The following is a 20,758-nucleotide window of genomic DNA, read 5'->3' on the forward strand; positions in this document are numbered from 1 at the left end:
TCTTTTCAGATTCCTCTAAGCTCCCCAAATAAATAAATAAATAAATAATGCTTCGACCTCTTCTTCTCAAATACCGTGACACTGTTTGACACCTTAGATTTCCAACACCTCAACAAAATTAAAATTCTGCTACTATAAAAACTGCTATAAATTGGATTCTGCATACCCAGAGATACACGTGGGTAGCGGTTACTGGAGGGCTGGGTCCGCCTATCAGAGTTGAGTCTTGATATTCAGCAGCGTTAAGGGGAGTGCATGCAGTGTTAATAACAAAATAAACAATTCTTTTTAAATACTTTTTATTACCATAAAACATATGCTTCAGTATAAAGATAGTGCGATATACATAATAGGTGGTTTGGCGTATACAAATACATAGCATTGTCCGCATTACACACTGAAAATAAACCATTCTTAAAATAAAACTACACCAGATGGTTCTATAACAACAGCATTTACTTCTGATAATTAAACAAGTTTAAAGAAATGCAAGTGACACTAATGCCTAAGTCATGCAGTGGTTTATCTGGAATAATGACATTCCACACCAAGAAGCTGTTAATCTGGGACAAAGACAACTGTACATGTATGAAGGCAGTGCAGTCAGGGACTTACTGATCGGAAAACTAAAATCTTCCTGGGCAATGAAAACCGATTGAGTGCCAGGGCTGTCTGCTTCCTGCAGCAGGAACAAGGCAGACATCAGAGAAGATCTGCCTAAAAGGATACTGGCAAATGGAAACAAATCTTCACGTGCCCAGGATTTGTACTTCCTGTAGGAGGAAGAAAGCAGGCTTCTGTGCGTGCATCCAAAAGGATTCTGAGACAGGAAAACAGGCCTTTATGTGCTGAAGCACACTACTTCCTGTGTGAGAAACTCTACCGGCCTGCAGCGTTTCCATCCTTGGCACGCTGAAAGGGTAGAGCTCAATCCGAGGTAGCGACAGCAGAACCCCAGGAGGAGAGGTACCTTTGTGATGCATCAGAGACTCTGAGCAGTCACCTGTCATGAGTGACACTTGCAAGCTTCTTTGCTTTCTAACTACAAGCACTTCACGTGCTGCGGCTTGGAAGGGCATACGGTCAATGGCAAAAGGAAAACTATGACGTAGCACTCAAAGGAAGCTGGCGAAAAGTCAGAATTAGCTAAGAATATCACACATGACATGGGGCAACTGGCAGCACTGCAGGTTTTGGTGTCTGTGACTCTCCTGAGAAACGCACGGCAGGGCTTAGAATAATATATGAGACTTTATGACATTCTATAAACAGGTTATTTCTTTGTAGAAATATCACACATACTGACTGCAAAGTTGGAAATGGTTAATGCATTTAACATTTTTGACTTTGTAGGTTCATGCATGTATGTAGCCCATGGGGTTAAAGACATGAGTTTGGTCAGATGTGTGATTGGTGTACCTACTCTGTGTGTGGGCAACAGAGTTGGATTCCAGAACTTTCGGGGTCAGAAAGATATGCGAATATTTGGAATTGGAATTTCTTTCACAGGAGGGTCCTGTCAGCCATCACGAGGATGGACCGAGTGCTGTCTTATCTCAATCTCCAACCCGGCTCCGCCCAATCTGAACGGCCATTATTGATTAGACATTCCTCAAATATCAGTCAGCCCTGTGTAGAGGAGATGAATGGAGGGAAAGTGGCTGTTGGCTGTTTCCTAGAAAACCTATGACATACTCCGCCATTCCAAGCTTGGCTGTTGCTTTTACCTTTGTTATGAGAATGTTTCAGTTTGCCTTCATCGTGTCAAAACCAGGATTGGCCCATTCTAGTAGATATTTGTTGATTTTACCTCTTCACTAGGTAATAAATTAGGTGCCATGTAATTCCCTCAGGGTTATGTGGGTTAGGGGTTGTACATGCAGAAAGGAAGTCATAGTTTCTTAAGAGGGTGGGGCTTTTACATCTGCTGCAAAATAAACAACCTTAATGAATAGTTCTCTTTTAATGGTGTACTTTTTAGGCCTGGTCATTGAGATAACTTTAACTCTCTTTGCCAGATATCGTTTTCCCCCCAAACACAAAATACACACAGGGGCTTTTGGTCAGCAGGCTTCATCTATTGCTTTTTAAAATTGCAATTCACATTTTGCTTCTGCCCATGTAGCATACATCATCGGGCAATGGGTGAGGCCTCTTCATCCATTGGCTTCCTTGACTTTGAGTGACTTCACTCTGCACATTAATCACACCTGCCCTAACATAGTTAATTTCGCTTGCATGACAAAGCTGGTGCAAAATGTGCTTTATTTATTTATTGTTTTATCTTTAAATAAGTGCTATTTGGCCTGCACTTTGGCTAAAGTTGATGATATACAGTATGTACATGGCATTGTAACATTGTAGCTGCTTACGTTTTAGGGGCTGACTTAGGTCTTGATTTATTCTTGTTTCCTTTACAAATCATTATAACAATAACAATTAAATGCATGGCACACATGAAAAGCTGTTATTTAAAAATATCACTATTACATTTCAGATTCTTATTGCAAGCATAGGATGCCCATACTACGGTGGCAGTCTGTTTTCTTCTTTTTGTGGTATATTCTTGCAAAAAACATAAAACATTGCACCAGCTTACCTAGGCCTGACCTTTGTGCTTTTCAGTGCTGACCGATCTTGTTCACTGCTGTGAAGTTGTGACACTATAACACTTACTTTTCACTATTCCAGGCACCCCCTATTCAGGTATCCAAGGCTTCACATTCACGAAACACTTCCTAGGCATTTACAAAAGTGTCCAAGGGAGCCCTTCTGATGAGGAGAGTCCCCTATTTACTTCTGCTTGCAAGTAGCCACACAGGTTAAAAAAAGAGCAATATAAGGATTAGGGAGATTAAGAAATGTGCACTCTTTCCAAAATGTTGTCTAATCTTATTTACAGACAGTGGAAAATATTTTGGGCATTAATCTTGCATACCAAAACAGTTTGAATAGATAATGGGGATAAAAGCATGCCGATTTAAACAGTGTCATAGCCGAGGTCCAGATGCAGGACATCAGGCAGTGATACAGCGGATAAAAGCATCTCCCCAATAGGATTCTGTAGTGTACGGAGAATATTTAACATTCAGGCCTTGCTGAGTAACTGCATTGTTCCTTTCGGGTTATCAGTGTGATGTACACCCCTGTGCTGCAGTTAACATCAGGAACACGCAGGGCTCTTGGCGGGTTCAAATGTGCCCAGTAATCTAGAACCTCCCAGGCTGAAGATCTGTGGCACTTGATTATCCATACGTCTGTCATCACAATCTCCACAATACTGCGTCTCACACGGGGGCTTCTTCTGCTGCTGCTGAAAGGAAGCAAAACACAATAATCACGAAATAATTCAATCAAGAATCAAACGCAGGGGATCAGAACCAAGAGAACAGCCCAGCCCCTCACTGGCCCTCTAGCTCGAAATGTTTGACTGTGAGAAATTCAATTGTTGAAGAACTACACACTCTGTCTACAAAGATAAAAAGGTTTCACTGATAGTAACCTTTGTTCACCTTCGAGAATCTGGAGCGAGAAACAAGATAAACCTCACAATAAGAGCATGTAGGTGCTGTGCATAAGGAAAAGGAAACAGCCATTACTATACAGTGAAAACCATTAGCAATGTCCACACTAAGTTTAAATTAATAGGAATATAAAAGTAAAAATAATACAGCAAAACAGATTCAGAAGGCACAACTTAATAAAAGGATAAAACAATAGTACTATGAGTACGATGATGCAAAAATGTGTGTTCATTGGATAAATAAATATCTCATTAGCAGGGTTAAAAACATGTTCATATGCCCCGATAAAAAGAAAAAGAACGAACTGGTGGAGAATATTCCGTATAAAAAATAGTGTTGTCAATATATGCCCACTAGAAGACATCAGTTCAACAAGAATATGTTCTAGGGATTCCCGGTCTAACATGTATAGAAGCTCGACGGGCTCTGGAAATGTCAGCCACGCTGTTTCTTGGAAAGGGGCGACCACTCGGTCCCCCCAAACGTATGGCGGAGTGCCTCGATCCCCCCGGGAAGCCATTTTTGGGCGGGAGGCGCGTCTCGGCTGGTATGCCCGAAGCGGCGTAGCCGGGGCGCGCTTTTTCCCGCCCTAGAGTGGGCTGGCCTAGACACCGACGTAGCCAGCCCCGCCCCCGGGACGGGCAGGGGCGGGTTTACGCCCGCCCTGAAGACGGATAAAAAGAGACGCAAGACCAGAAGACGTCCTCTTGTTCTTGTGCTCCGAAGCTGCACCTCCTCGCTACACGTGAGCTCGGGACAGAACGAAGAGCCAATTTTGAGCGTTTTGATCTTTTTCTTTGTCTTCTAGATACTTCGTCGGAGAGATGCCCAAGAAAGGCGCAAAGAGAATGACGACTGAGCAGATGGTTCGGGCCCTTTGTAAGGATATGTCCGACATAAAGAGGCGGCTGGCGGAGCGAGACGGGGAGGAGGGATCGGGCCAACCACCGGCTGGAGAGAGACCTAAGAGGCCGAGAAGGGTTCCAGCCGGGGGCGATGTCCCGGCTCCCTCTGCCCCGCTCGAGGTGCCGACCCCGCTACCGATGGAGGGGAATCCAATCCCCGTTGTCATCACCCCGACAACCAACGAGGATATGCCCCCCGAGCTGGCAGCACAGCTAGCAGCATGGTTGGGCGATAGTACTGGGGGCGCCACGGCTGCCGAGGCACAGGCGCTGATAAGCAAGCTGCGTAAGGAGAAAGAAGCAGCCAAGGTGACCGCACCGGTAGAAAAGCCACAAGTGGCAGAAACAGCATCCGGTTCAGGTAAGCGGCCATTGCCGATCGCAAGGGACGAGTCAGCACCCTCTCGTAGAGAGAGATTGGGGCAGCATGTTCCTTTAGCAATAAAAGAAAAGATTTGGGCGGGGGAATACGTGAATATATTCTCCCTGCTTGTCGATCATTATGAGGTAGAGCATGTTAAGAGTCAGAAGGACTTAATGCATCCAAGTGTTTGGCGCGCAAAAATGGCCGCCTTTAAGGTAAATGAGAATATTGGCAACTGGGGCAATGCATGGGGAATTTTTACATCGATTTCGGGGGAACGTAGGCCCGAGTTGCTTCCCGAATTTCCCATTTATCAATCACGAATTATGGGTTACTCGACAGCGTATCAAGGTAACCATTGGTTCTGTTATGACAATCTGTTCAGGAAAGAAAAGGAGCATAACAAGAGTTTGACTTGGGATTGTTACGATTCTGTGACATGGGATAAAATGAAGGAATCAGGAATGTTAAAAATGCCATTGGTTGGGAGCAATGTTCTTGATTACTCCCGCCAAAATGTGGGGACGCCCTTTCGACCAAGTACGAGCACCGACGATTATTCGAGACCCGCAGGCAGTACAGGGAAAAAGGGTTTCTGTTTTAATTTCAACAAAGGGAAATGTACCAGGCCTCCGGGAACTTGTAAATTCAAACACGAATGTAGTACTTGTGGGTCGTCCCATCCTGAGTCATCGTGCAGAGCCAGAACGAGTGAGAATGGGGGAAAGGGTGGCGCCAAACAGGTCTAAGATAGTCCGAGGGGCGCCTCTACCAACCCCGATCGATACCTTGGCAATGATTCCCTGGCTTAGCGAATACCCGGATCGTACTTCTGCCGGGGTGCTGCGGAACGGTTTTACACATGGTTTCCGCATCCCGGTGGGGGACTTTCAGGGTGTAGGGACATGCAAAAATCAACTGTCCGTTTTACAACATACATCTGTAGTGCAAGAGAAAATTCAGAAAGAGGTTAGCCGGGGACGGGTCGCCGGCCCGTTTAGTATACCCCCGGTACCGGATTTTGTCTGTTCTCCGTTAGGGGTAGTCCCCAAGAAGGACCCAGGTGAGTTTCGTTTGATCCACAATTTGTCTGCTCCGTATGGTCTTTCGGTCAACGATGCAATTGATCCAGAAGTTTGTTCGGTGCGATACGCATCGTTTGATGAGGCAGTAGCCATCTTGAATCGCCTGGGGCCCGGGACGTTGATGGCGAAATCAGATATCGAGTCAGCGTTCCGGTTGCTCCCGGTACACCCAGACGACCAGCGTCTTCTGGGATTCGGGTTTCAGGGGTCATTTTACATGGATAGGTGTATGCCAATGGGATGCTCTATATCATGTGCTTATTTTGAAAAATTCAGTACTTTCCTGCAATGGGTGTTCACTAAGAAAACGGGTTTCCGAAATGTAATGCACTACCTTGACGACTTTCTGTTCCTTGGTCCCGCCGGAAATTCAGAATGTGCCCAGGCCTTAGCTGAATTCTGTGTGTTGATGGGTCATTTTGGCGTGCCATTGGCACCGGGTAAAACTATGGGTCCCACGACTTGCCTCGAGTTTTTGGGGGTCGAGTTGGACTCAGGGGAGGGGTGTTTCCGTTTACCAGCTATCAAAGTGTTGAAATTCAGGACAGCCCTCCAAGTATGTTTAAATGCATCTAAGGTTACACTGCATCAGTTGCAACAATTGGTGGGAAAGTTGAACTTTGCCTTGAGGGTGATTCCAATGGCCCGCCCCTTTTCCCGCTCAATTGCCCAAGCGATGGTTGGCCTAAAGGAGGGTCATCATCGTACGAGGTTATCGGCCGAGGTCCGCCAGGACATGCGAATTTGGTTAGCATTTTTGGCAGACTTCAATGGTCGAATCGTCTGGAACAAGCCAGCCGTGTCCTCCGAAGAGCTTGGGTTATGGACAGATTCAGCAGGAAGCATAGGCTTTGGCGCCATCTTCGGCACAAAATGGTCTGCACAAAGGTGGCCCCCGTGGTGGCACGAGAAGGGGCTGACGAGTAATATTGCTTTCCTTGAACTATTTCCCATTCTGGTGGCCCTGAGAACCTGGCCTGAAGGGTTCAGAGATCATTCTGTCGTGTTCTGGTCCGACAATATGACCGTTGTAGAATGCATCAATAGTCAGGCAGCCCGTTGTAAATTGATTTTGAGGCTGCTCAAAGAAATTGTCTTACCGTGTATGCAACTGAACGTGGTTTTCAGAGCAAAACATGTCCCGGGGGTGATGAATCAGGCTGCTGATGCACTGTCTCGTTTTCACATGCAGGCTTTCTCGGGTTTCCTTCCTTCAGCGGACCCAGAGCCGGCACCCTTCCCCGAAGCTCTCTGGTCTCTCGGTGCCCCGAACTTCGTCACCTCGTGGGAGAGAGTCTAGCACCCAGGACAAGGAAGGCATATGAAGGGGCGTTTCAGGCCTATTTAGCCTTTTTGGGGGCTGAGAGAGGGGGACTTTGGGGTCAGGAAGAGTGGGTAGTACATTTTCTGATGTCCTTACGTAGGGCTGGGAAATCGGTGGCTACGGCCCAAAGGCATCGTGCCGCCATTTCCTTTGTTGCCAGGGCCCATGGGATCCAGGACCCGACAGCGTCTTTTTCAGTACAAAAGGCGCTGCGTGGGTGGCAACGCTTAGAGGGTCGCAGAGTAGACGTAAGACGACCGATAGGTCTGGATAGGTTGTCCCAGTTACTGGCCACACTCCCTACCACATGCTCGTCTCCTTTCGAGACCTGTTTGTTCTGGACTGCATTTACGCTGGCATTTCACGGGGCTATGAGAATAAGTGAGCTGGTTGCAAGGAACAAACAGGATGTGGCGGGGGGCTTGTGCAGGGAACATGTTCAGATCAGGGGCGATGCGATGATTGTCTCCTTTCTCAGGTCCAAGACCGATCAAGATGGGAGGGGGGACTGCACGATCATTCGCAGGACCCCCGGGTCCTCCATGTGTCCGGTACAGTGTTTAGAAGATTACCTAGCACGGAGGGCGGCATCATGGGGGGGGACATTGTTGAGGCATGCAGACGCCACCCCACTGACGAGATTTCAGTTTCAGCGGGTGCTTGCAATGGCCATTGCCGCAGCGGGCTTGGACCCGGGCGAATTTGGGACCCATTCCTTTAGAATAGGGGCTGCCACTGAAGCTACAGCCAGGGGTCTTAATGTAGAACAGGTGAAACGAGTGGGGCGTTGGTCCTCCAATTGTTATAAGAGGTACGTGCGATTGCACATGTTGTGAAGCTGTAATCAAGTACTCACGCTTCTTGTCTTTTGTTTGTTTTCAGTTGCGCAAGCCTACGCGGCAGGGCGGACTGTGCAGTCGACCCAACACCAGGCCAGCGGTCGCACATCACCGGCTGTGAGAAAGGAGGTGTGGGTCGTGGGCCACTCATACGTGAGACGGGCCGCAGACGTATTCAAAGCAGGGGACATGTTTCACATACCTGGGGAATACGGGTACAGAGTGTCCTTCTACGGAAGAGGCGGTCTCTGTATTAACCAGTTTCAAGCATTCTTTGAGGGTTTGTTAGGGCGGATGAGGTCACCGCCGTCCTTAGTCATAGTGCATTTGGGGGGCAATGATTTGGTCACCACCGGTAGACGACTTCTCCTGGAGGCTATGCTTTCCACGGTAAGTTGGTTAGCGAGGAGAGTTCCGGGGTGCATAATTGCGTGGTCTCATATGATCCCACGGAAAGTGTGGCGGGGGGCTATCTCGATCCCTGCTTTGAATCATTCTGTTAGGAAGCTGAATAACAAAGTGAGTAGGTTGTTCCGTTCCAAGACATTGCATTCGATCTCGCATAGTTGTATTAATGATGACAGTATGTATTTGGGGGATGGTGTGCATTTGTCGAGGGTGGGGAATGAGTTACTCATAGGAGACTTCTTAGCTTGGTTAAAATCGTTAAAACATGACCTTTAGGTAGGAGTTTTGTGGGGGGTCCGGATAGCCGGTCAACTATCCGGACCTGTGGCGGTAAGGTCATGATCGGTGAGCACTAATTGGTAGATCCCTATGAGTGGGCGTCACCCAACACGGATGGGAGCGCTCGGGAGAGGTGGCCATTGGCCCCTCAATGGGGAGGCGGTCCCGTCTAAGGGCGGGTCGCCGGAAGTAAAGGAAAGGCGGTCAAGGCCCCTTCCTTTGTAGGAGGGGTTACAGCCCCCTCCTGGGGAATTTCCCGGGGCCAGTGTCATCTGCGACGGCAGATGCGGTAAGTTGTGTGGGGTGGGGGGAGGTCCACGATACCTTCTAGATACCACACACAAGTATTCGAACGACCTTTAAATGGCGTCGAGTCTTAAGTGCCCCCGTCAAGTCAAGGGAAATTGTTAGTAGTTGCACTTGAGGTAAGCCTCTGTGCTGTCGCCCCTCCCAAGTGGGAGGGGTAAGTCTGGTTAGGGATCTTGACACCGGTTATGACCTTGCCGTTGGCCCTTAAACGTTAGGATGTACAATTTCAGTGTTTATAGAGAATGTTTTTGTAGGATGCTAGTTCGGCTAGGAGAACCTCTGTATTAGAGAATATGTTAAGGTTAGCCAAACATCGCAATGTGATAATGAAATTGTACATAACATGAAACGTTTAATGTTTAATTTTTTGTTTTAATAAATACGGCCGCGGGAGGGTCACTCCCTCCCACATCCAAAAACTTTAAAGAAATGTTTCCGGTTTTCCTCCTTGTGGGATCGTGTTGAGAGGGGGTGGCGGGTATCTCAGCCATATGGAAAGGGGCGACCACTCGGTCCCCCCGAACGTATGGCGGAGTGCCTCGATCCCCCCGGGAAGCCATTTTTGGGCGGGAGGCGCGTCTCGGCTGGTATGCCCGAAGCGGCGTAGCCGGGGCGCGCTTTTTCCCGCCCTAGAGTGGGCTGGCCTAGACACCGACGTAGCCAGCCCCGCCCCCGGGACGGGCAGGGGCGGGTTTACGCCCGCCCTGAAGACGGATAAAAAGAGACGCAAGACCAGAAGACGTCCTCTTGTTCTTGTGCTCCGAAGCTGCACCTCCTCGCTACACGTGAGCTCGGGACAGAACGAAGAGCCAATTTTGACCCACCCACCAGCCCCTGAGGACAGCAAGTTGTTGTGCAATAAAGTGAATTTTATAAGTATGTTTTTCTGTTTCGTTTACAGGTTGTGAAAGTATCAGTTTGTTGTTGATCATAATAAAGTATGGTGAATATCGTGTAGGTTGTTACGATTAAAATGACTTGATGTAGTGTTGCAATTTAAGCATGCTCTTTCGGTCGTAGCGACCAATGTTTTCATAGGTTTGAGTAAGAATTGTCGTATTTATTTTTTGGTAGGCGGTAAGGTCATGATCGGTGAGCACTAATTGGTAGATCCCTATGAGTGGGCGTCACCCAACACGGATGGGAGCGCTCGGGAGAGGTGGCCATTGGCCCCTCAATGGGGAGGCGGTCCCGTCTAAGGGCGGGTCGCCGGAAGTAAAGGAAAGGCGGTCAAGGCCCCTTCCTTTGTAGGAGGGGTTACAGCCCCCTCCTGGGGAATTTCCCGGGGCCAGTGTCATCTGCGACGGCAGATGCGGTAAGTTGTGTGGGGTGGGGGGAGGGGGGAGGTCCACGATACCTTCTAGATACCACACACAAGTATTCGAACGACCTTTAAATGGCGTCGAGTCTTAAGTGCCCCCGTCAAGTCAAGGGAAATTGTTAGTAGTTGCACTTGAGGTAAGCCTCTGTGCTGTCGCCCCTCCCAAGTGGGAGGGGTAAGTCTGGTTAGGGATCTTGACACCGGTTATGACCTTGCCGTTGGCCCTTAAACGTTAGGATGTACAATTTCAGTGTTTATAGAGAATGTTTTTGTAGGATGCTAGTTCGGCTAGGAGAACCTCTGTATTAGAGAATATGTTAAGGTTAGCCAAACATCGCAATGTGATAATGAAATTGTACATAACATGAAACGTTTAATGTTTAATTTTTTGTTTTAATAAATACGGCCGCGGGAGGGTCACTCCCTCCCACATCCAAAAACTTTAAAGAAATGTTTCCGGTTTTCCTCCTTGTGGGATCGTGTTGAGAGGGGGTGGCGGGTATCTCAGCCATACCATGGTGGTCTCACAGGCATACCAAGTTGCTGTCTTTCAATAATTTTTAAGACTAATGTCCAGTGGGCCAATCCACTTTTCACACCAGGACACTGAAATGCCCCAAGATTCGAAAAATAAAATATAATGAAGTTAATTCATTGCCATTTGTTTTTTGTCACCTAGTCCCGAACGGTGTGTCAAGGCGGGGCCTGCTGATTGACAGAAGCAGCAGGGAGGGGGGTGAGCTGCCTTTTGCACTTGTTTAACGTGCGCAAGTCTCTTTGACCGTCCATCTGGGTCTTACTTTGGAGGCATGGCAGAATAGGATCTTTTAAAAAACTCTAAAGTGAACCAACTCTAAAGGGCCACCATAGAGTCTGTATTTAAATTTGCACGTAGATTGGGGTACAAGCCTGTGAAGAAGATTCCGATTATTAGTAAAAGTATAAGTATAGCGAGCTAAGGGGCTGGGGTTAAGGGCTAAAACGGGGCAGAACAACTTCAAATGGTTGTAAATAAATTCTTGAAAAGACTGATGGTCCTATCACAAGCCTCCTCAAATTGTATGTGTCAGTCAGAAGTCTGGCTGGATTTTCTGGAAGATGCTGACAAAACAGCCCCTTTACTGTTGTGGATAAAGATTTAGGGTAATCAAGAAACTGGCTTCTCAAGGGAGCTGTCAGATTGTCTACACCTTGATGATGCCCTAGGGATCCCTTGGCTACCTTAAGTGAGGACCATGTTAAACTCACTAGTTATCTGTGAGCTGTTTCATAATCCGGGGCATATTGATGCACGCTCAAAAGTACTGGTTACAGCATACTTCTCCTTGAGACAGATGGGAAGTCGTTTGCAGGATTTTGGAAAGCTGAAGTTTGGCATCTACTAAGGACTCATTAAGCAGTCTACTGGCCTGGCGTCTTACTTACTTTTTAGTACTGAATACACATTTTATCGTACTCATTTACATTGTAATAATATTCACTTTTTAGTTGCATTTCTTTAAAAGGGCTCCCGTTTCTCAAGTCTCCCGTTCTGTCCGTGTGAAAATATATCTTATACCATCGCAAACAGTTTTTGGTCCAGATTTTGTATTCTGCTACTATAAGGCAATATACGTTGGCCCTCATTATTATGCAGCAACTAAGCAATGACAGTGTATAGCAGTACTGAATTACCTCTGATGTGCTTTGGGGTAAACAACCATTATTTCGCATCTTTTACTTCGCACTTCCTTTACTTAGCATCTTTTACTTAGCATTGTCTTTTACTTCGCACTTCCTTTACTTAGCATCTTTTACTTAGCATTGTCTTTTACTTCGCATATGACTTTACTTCGCATATGCCGTTACTTCGCAGGAGAAGAGTGGATCCACGGTTGAAGGTGAAGAGAGGGACTACGGGCAGAGAGAGGTAAGTGGGGCAGTGTAGTTAGGGTAGTGTAGTAGTGTATGTGTAGTGTAGGGTTTAGTGTTTTAGTGTTTAGGGTAGTGTTGTAGTGTATGTGTAGTGTTTTAGGGGTTAGGGTAGTTTTGCAGTGTATGTGTAGTGTAGGGGGTAGTGTTTTAGGGTTTAGGGTAGTGTTGTAGTGTATGTGTAGTGTAGGGGGTAGCGTTTTAGGGTTTAGGGTAGTGTTGTAGTGTATGTGTAGTGTAGGAGGTAGTGTTTTAGGGTAGTGTTGTAGTGCATGTGTAGTGTAGGGTAGTGTTGTAGTGTATGTCTAGTGTAGGGTAGTGTTTTAGGGTTTAGGGTAGTGTTGTAGTGTATGTGTAGAGTAGGGGTAGTGGTTTAGGGTTTAGGGTAGTGTTGTAGTGCATGTGTAGTGTAGGGGGTAGTGTTTTAGGGTTTAGGGTAGAGTTGTAGTGTATGTGTAGTGTATGGTAGTGTTTTAGGGTTTAGGGTAGTGTTCTAGTGTATGTGTAGTGTAGGGGGTAGTGTTTTAGGATTTAGGGTAGTGTTGTAGTGTATGTGTAGAGTTTAGGGTAGTGTATGTGTAGTGTAGGGTAGTGTTTTACGATTTAGAGTAGTGTTGTAGTGTATGTGTAGTGTAGGGGGCAGTGTTTTAGGGTTTTGGGTAGTTTTGTAGTGTATGTGTAGTGTAGGGTAGTGTTTTAGGGTTTATGGTTGTGTTGTAGTGTATGTGTAGTGTAGAGGGTAGTGTTTTAGGGTTTAGGGTAGAGTTGTAGTGTGTGTGTAGTGTAGGGGGTAGTGTTTTAGGGTTTAGGGTAGTGTTGTAGTGTATGTGTAGTGTAGAGGGTAGTGTTTTAGGGTTTAGGGTAGAGTTGTAGTGTGTGTGTAGTGTAGGGGGTAGTGTTTTAGGGTTTAGGGTAGTGTTGTAGTGTATGTGTAGTGTAGGGGAAGTGTTTTAGGGTAGTGTTGTAGTGTATGTGTAGTGTAGGGAAAGTGTTTTAGGATTTAGGGTAGTGATGTAGTGTATGTGTAGTGTAGGGTAGTGTTTTAGGGTTTTGGGAAGTGTAGGGGGTGTGGAGGGTAGTGCTGATGAGTAGGAAAAGAAATAAAAAAAATAATCTTTATGCGTAGTAAAATCCTGCGAAGTAATGTACTGCTAATTTAATGCTTTTAAATGATTTTGCGAAGTAATAGTATGCGTAATAAAATACTGTTAAGTAAAGGCATTTGCGAAGTAAAAACTTCGTAGAAAAGGCATGCTAAGTAATGTCATACATTCGTGCTTTGGCCACTAGGAAGAGTTATCGGACTTCAGCCTGAAGCTTAAATGTCTTGTATTATTTTATACATATATATTTCTTTTTTGGTGATGATCTTATATCATATGGCAATCAATATTTTACTTTATGGTTACATAATTTGTAATGACATTTGTATCTGTATTTTAATATTTTGTGCTTTTATGGCTCATATTAGCCGAACAAAGAGTCTTTGATTGGTTGATTTACCAAAATGCAGAGTTGGCTCAAAACACTTTCACAGAAGAACCTCAGTCATATTGTGCCGGATTGATTTAATTTCTAAACTACATATCAGCACCAAAATTAACCTGTGGATTCATATGTTTTCACTGTAAGAGTATTATCAACAGATTGAGCTATTGGTTCCAAAACTGAAACTTACACCAGAGAGTAATTCATTATTTGCTGCTCAAATAAAAAGATACAGGAATAACTGTTACGTTACGATAATCCATCTCTACAGGAGATTTTTGAAATGTCAAAAAGTGTAGAATTGTTTCTTGATAATTTAACTTCTGAGGTTGTTTCAGTGTGGACTAAAGATAGTTTGAACAAAGGCAAGATTGTTAAATTAAAACATTTTCCTTCACAATCTTTTCACAATAACAGCTAAAAGGTTGTGGCAATTGTTGTGGCGCAAATACACTTTCTTACCAATGTAAAACATGTCCTACAGGAGGAAAACATTGTTTTAAATGCAGCAAGATGGGTAATTTTTCCAATGTGTGTATGTCTATATTAAAAAGGAGATGCCATTAATTCAAGAGATTAGTGATACTGATGATGTTTTTTAAGGATAATATGGAGTTGTCTGTGATTATGATTGACACTGTGGATACCAAGGTTAAGAGTGAAAGTAATGCTGAATATCAGGAAAATACTTTAGTAGTGCAGTCACAAAATGTTGTTAACATGACTGGTGTTGAAGTGTGGTAGAATCAGTACAAGGAAGCAAGATGCTTGCTGAGGAAGTGATTAATGTTGTGGATGTTGGCATTGTTGAAGAATTATATATTGTCCCTGTGTATGAAATTGTTGTTGATGGTAGGAAAGTAGAATCTATATCACCATTTACTATTCTTTCTGACACATTCTTACATAATAGTTACAGATTAAGGAATTGGATTCAAATTATATAAAAGCTTTTGCTTTTGGCAGAAAAGAAATTAATATGACTCATTTTTTTGTGTCACATACTCACTTTCTTCATAGATCTATTCTTTGTAGGAGTATGTTACGGTTGATAAACAGCAAGTATTAGGTTGGCGTCATCAGGGGAAGTTAATGATTTCTTTAAATTCCAATCCTAAGACCCCAGAGAGCATGCTAGAAGTGGAATATATGCTCCGGGGGTTAACAACTAATGATGACCAATTAGAATGGTTATTATAAATACATAAGATTGTTTCCCACAAAGAACTTGGAAAAGTTGTTGGGTCCTCTCATCATATTCATCTTGATATTCAAGTAAAGCATAAACTCTGACATGTTTCTTTATCTGTTAGGAATTAATTATTCCTCATGCTTAAGCATTCGTGTAATGTAGGTGTGATTAAACCTGTCAATTCTGCTGAATGGGTTTCTCCTATTGTTTTGGTAAGAAAGAAAATGGGCAATTTAAGGTTATGTATCGACCTTTGATCAGTTAAACAAAGCCTAGTGAATTATTTTACCACTTATTGAAGAACTGTTAGCTATGCTGGGTGATGCCAAGTGTTCTTCTACAACTGATTTAAAATCTGCATATCACCAGCTAGTTTTAATAGAAGACTCTTGTCGCATCACCAGTTTCATTTTCCCTGATGGGACATTTTGATATACCAAGATATCTTTCTGTCATGCCTCTGTCGCATTGATGTTTTGAAAACATATGTATTGTTTGTATGAAGAAATTGATTGGGTGGTGGTATTTCAGAACAGCATCCTGATGTACACTGATTCCCTGGAAACCATTAGAAACTTCTTGATTGGGACTTGACCATACTCAGAGAAAACAGTATGACAAGTCAATGCAATGAGAAAAATGCAGATTTTTAGCATGAGAAGTAGAGTATCTTGGCCCTGCTATTTCAAGCAAATGAATACCTCTGACAAATGGATTTGCTAAAAGCAATTGATGTCATTTAAGTTCCTGAGAACCAGGATCAACTTAGATCCTTCCTTGGGCTGTGTGAATTTTACTCACAATTTGTAGAATGTTTTAGCAATATTGTCATGCCATTGAGAGTCTTGCTCAAGAAATGAAATAAATATACTAGGGGGAAGATCAAAAGAATGTATTTGCGAACTTGAAATGAGAGATTTTTATTACATTTGCATTGTCTTCCTTTTCTCATTCTGCCAAAAATATTGTTACGGCTGATACTAATTTGCAGATGTAAGTGCTATTCTGAGCCAGGTAAAGGAAGGTTCGGAACTCACCGTTGCTTTTGTGCCCAGACCTTTAACAGTCGGAGAGCAAATATTCTATCACTGAGAGTGAGGAATTTGGATTTGCATGGTGGGTTGAATATTTTAGGATATCATTCTGGGGTATACCTTTTCAAATAAGGAAGGATCACAAACCCTTGGTTGCTTTGCTTGCCAACAATGGTGTGGGCAAAGCCTCTTCCAGACTTATTAGATTGTTATCTAAATTATATGAATATAATTTTACAGTTTCGTATATTCCAGGAGTACATAATATAAGGGCTGATTGTCTTTCAAGATTATCCAAAGGTAGGGATGGTGAAGCAAGTTAAATTACCTCTGAGGGCTGTGCAATAGCACCAGTGGATGATGTAAGTTAAGCTATCAAACAAGTGTTAGGTAAAAGTGAGTGGCTTGTAGCATCCCTTAAGGATGAAGTTTTGAACAAAGTTAAGTGTTACATTGTGGATAGAAGGCCAACTGAAAGTATTTGTTACAAGATTAACAACTGTTTTGGAATGTTAGAGGTCATTTGTCTATGGAAGGTGATATTGTGATGAAGGGGAAGTGTTATGATGCTCCAGTCAATATTCATTCTCAGATTATTTCTCTTGCTCATTTAAGGCAACTTGGAAAATCTGGTACAATTGAAAAACTAGACAGCTGTTTTGGTAGCCTTTCATGCTGTCAGACAATAGAACATTTGTTAAAAGCTGTTTTTTGAATCAAATTCTGACAAAGTTCTCTGAGTTTACTTTGATTCATTTGATTTTCCAGCACCATTCTTCTCACAGAGGAGCCTGTAGAAGCTTCCGGGGCGGTTGGACCATGGATTCGATCCCTGTTTTCTTTTCCTACTCATTATGAAGGTCAGTTCAAGATTTAGCACTCACGTGTTAGACACCCCCCTGCAGGGACGGCTATTTAATTCCCCTGACAGCGCGTCCATGTAGCTCAGTTGAGCAAAATTTATATAGCTGTTCAAATACATTCATTTTGTTTTCCTAGTAGGAGCCGGGTGCATCAGGCACTCAGCTGTGGTTTCAGTTACCTGGCTCCCAGATCAAAACAGGCACCATTTTTAAAGAGGACTTTATTCATTTTATGGGTTATGTTACTCAACGATTACTTTGATTAATTTGATTTTCCAGTACCAATCATCTCACAGAGGAGCCTGTGGAGGTTTGCAGAGCAGCTAGACCCTGTATACGATCGCTGTTTTCTTTCCCCACTTGTTATTGAGGTCAGTTTGCCCTTTAGTGCTTGTGTGTTAGACACGCCTCCTGCATGGACAGCTATTTAATTCCCCCGACAGCGCGGCTTCCAAAGACGCGCCAGAGACAAGCCAATCTGCACCCGTCCACGCTCGGACCGCGCTCAGCACCAGCCAATATGCAGGTTTCTCCCCTCAATCCACAGAAGCACCAAAATATTCTAGAGCTCAACTTCTGAACCTCTCAGGTAAGCCCTGTCCTGGCACCACTCTCTGTCTTGATAACAGCACGAAAACAATCTCCTGCCCTGCCTGCAGGATTTACTTGGCAAATCAAAAAAAACGAAGTACTCTCTTCGGCACTTACCACCCAAACTAAACGGCACACCTCCCAAAGCCAATCCACAGGACTTTAATTAATGCATGCTCCTTCATTAAACATGCCCTTTAATGTGCCTACTTCCTTATCACACAAACCATAGATATCGCTTTTATCACAGAATCCTGGGCAGACACGGCGTACGGATCAGAACTTTCATCGCAGTCCCACCTGGTTTCTCCTTATTCAGACAAGACCACCCATTCAAAAGAGGTGGGGGTCTCGCCGTCATATATCACACCTAACTTAAACCAATCTTCTTAACTTAAATAATACAAAGGAGATCAAAGCATTGTCATTCAAAATTCAAATAACCAACCATGATTTTTTCAGCAGTCTACTTATATACCAACTGACAGGCCCCAGAGCAGCTTCCATGTTGGCATTAAATCATCTTCTAGACCTAACAGTCCAGTCCTCGGACTACACAATCTTAGTTGATTTCAATCTTTATTTAGAAGACGTGTGGTACAAGGACGCTGCTGAATTAATGGATGCTACCTACAGGTTCAGCCTCTTCCAATTGGTCAAGGGAGCTACCCACTCTTCGATTTATCTGCTAGATTGTATTTTTTCCAACTAGAATGCTCTTCAAACCATACCATCTCTTCCGTTGATTTGATCAAGCCATTTAGCGGTCCTATTCATCCTTAATCCTCAGCACAACTCACACAACTCCCAGTTACCCAAAGGGCCACAAACTATGGCGATCTGTCTCATCAGAAACCTTCAGTTCTGCCCGTTCCAACAATCATTCATTGCCCAGTAATGACCCAAATATAGATGCTGCATCTTTCAACCAATGGATCACCACATCTTTGGATTCAATCGCTCCTTTGAAATATTAAAAAAAATAAAAAAACACAGAAGCAAGTCCTCAGAGCCTTGGGTCCTCAATGGAACTTAGGGCCCAGAAGCAATTATGTTCTAGACAAGAAAGAAAATGGGACTCCATTATGACTTCACTGACAGCGAGACATACCGCCAATCACTAGCTACCTATAAAACTTTAAACCATGCTGAGAAAGCTCGCTATTACACCAATGCCATAGAAGCGGCTAAAGACTCAACCGAAGAACTATTTGTTACAATAAATAAGCTTTCCCATCCTTCTGCGAATACCATCACCAACGCTAGCCAAACTTTCTGCAATTCCCTCGCAATTTTTTTTCAAGATAAGATCAAAGCTGTGTACCACAACCTGTCTAGCAACCGTTCTTCGGGACAGGCACTATCATTAAACGCAGGGATACCTCACCCCCTGGCAGCACACACTGCGGACCGACCAAATATGTCTGAGGATGCACTTTTTCTTCTTTCTGGCCTCTTACGTTAACCCAAGTCATTAATCCATTGCACCAAACCAAATCTGGTTCGCCTCTTGATCCCTGTCATTATAGAATTTTTCACCTGGCATCCGAAATCATAGCACCAAACCTGACCATCTTTAACCTAATGTTTAATTTGGGCAGCTTTCCCCCAATGGGAAACAGGCATCAGTGCTCCCTCTATGAAAAAACCAAACCTATACTACACAGACCCAAACAACTACAGGCCCATATATAGACTGCCTTTCCTGGCCAAAATGGTGAAAAATACATCTTGACCCAGCCCAATTCGACTTTGGAAGCCATCATAGCACTAAACTCGCCTTGATGACTGCTTCAGAACTGGTCAGACAAACAGTAGATGCCGGAGGTAATGTTGCTATGGTGCTTTTAGATCTCTCTACGGCAATCAATACGGTCAATCATTCTATACTACTCCACCACCTTGCCTCGATCGGGATTCAGGGCCTAGCATTATTACTGCTAGAATCCTTCCTCAGTGAGAGAGTACAATTTGCGGCTTTGGAGATTTTTAAATCACCATCTTTCACTCTCCCCTGTGGGATTCCCCATGGCTTTTCCCTGAGCCCTACACTTTTCAATGTATATGTGGCCCCATCAGCGAAACTCATTACATCATAGGAGTTCTCTGAGGTGTTGTACGTCGACGACACTCAAATCGGGATATCCATGGCAAGCAACCCTATTCACATTGCCAGGCGTTTCCATAACTGATTAAGGTTGGAAACTGGATATACTTAAACTGCTTGAAACTCAATACAAACAAAATGGAGGTCCTCCTCTTTGGAAGCAATAACTCATTTTGGGCACCTTCATGGTGGCCACAAGCATTAGATGCTCTCCCCACTCCTGTAAGCAAGTTAAAGAATTTGAGAGTTACCTATGATCATCTCCTCTCATTCGAGGGCCATGTCAGTACTATAACCTCAGGTTAATATTCTCAAACAAATCTTCCCATTCATACCTCAACATTTTTAAAAAATGGTAAAGTCAGCATTGGTCTTATCCTCGGTCAACTATTGCAATGTCCTTTTCTTTAATATCAGAAGAAAATGCCTGACCAAACTACAAGTCTTTCAGAATGTTGTGGCTCGACTACTACTAGGCATTCCTAAGTAGAAATCTGCAGCACTTGCGCTAAGACATCTACACTTGTTACCAACCAGCAAGTGCATCATTTTCAAAGCTTTGTGCATTGCTTTCAAAGATCACCACAGAATTGGTCCGGAGTTCCTTAGGCAGAGTTTCCAATGGTATAACCCAGTTAGTGACTACACTACATCAACCATTCTACGTCACCAATGTAGTCTTCTAAGGGTCATTCAACATAGGAATCTACCGTCCTGAAGATGGTCTAACAGATGCCTTCACTACCTAGACCGAAACGTCGACAATTACACCTATTTTCTTTGTGATTTTTTCCCTTAAGGATTAGTTTTTTGTACAGTCATTCACAATTTCCTTTTGTACATATTGTTTGGACTAGGTGACCACATCAGTGATAATGAGATGACTATAGTAATAAATAACTTCCAAATCTCAGTCACTGTGTGTTGCTGTATGTTCATATATGTAACAATTTGTTTACTATTTAATATTGTTTCAACATAAATTTGTGTTTCAAAAAGCATACACCCGTTTGAAATATGTTTTGGGCAGATCTGTTCATGTTGAGAAAAGTAATTTAGCTTTTGAAATAACTTGATGTAAGCTCTATAAATTGTGGCAGGTATTATGAACAGGGTGGATATAGTTAAATATCTAGTATTTAAGAGACTATTGTGGGCCACTGGATTAGCGGTCATACCCATTGCTAACCCCTAATATATCAAAATGGTAACAA

General features: G+C 43.9%; 1 protein-coding gene across 3 annotated transcripts in view; it reads right to left on the reverse strand.

The window, feature by feature from the left end:
* Positions 1–285: 285 nt before the first annotated feature.
* Positions 286–20,758, reverse strand: part of NEK8 (NIMA related kinase 8) — a 232,474-nt gene continuing 212,001 nt past the window's right edge. The window contains exons 15-16 of one of the 3 annotated variants that reach the window (XR_015308377.1): positions 771–3,313; positions 286–637 (exon numbers count right to left, since the gene is read on the reverse strand). Coding sequence is in view for 2 of the 3 variants with exons in the window: in XM_086955146.1 (XP_086811272.1) it covers positions 3,288–3,313 (26 nt within the window). In the remaining variant the exon portion in view is untranslated. Of the gene's footprint in view, positions 3,314–20,758 lie in introns of all 3 variants that reach the window. The other 2 variants (XM_086955147.1, XM_086955146.1) reach the window with 2 other exon arrangements.

Source organism: Lissotriton vulgaris, chromosome 2_1, assembly GCF_964263255.1.
Source record: "Lissotriton vulgaris chromosome 2_1, aLisVul1.2, whole genome shotgun sequence".
Taxonomy (NCBI): Eukaryota; Metazoa; Chordata; class Amphibia; order Caudata; family Salamandridae; genus Lissotriton; species Lissotriton vulgaris.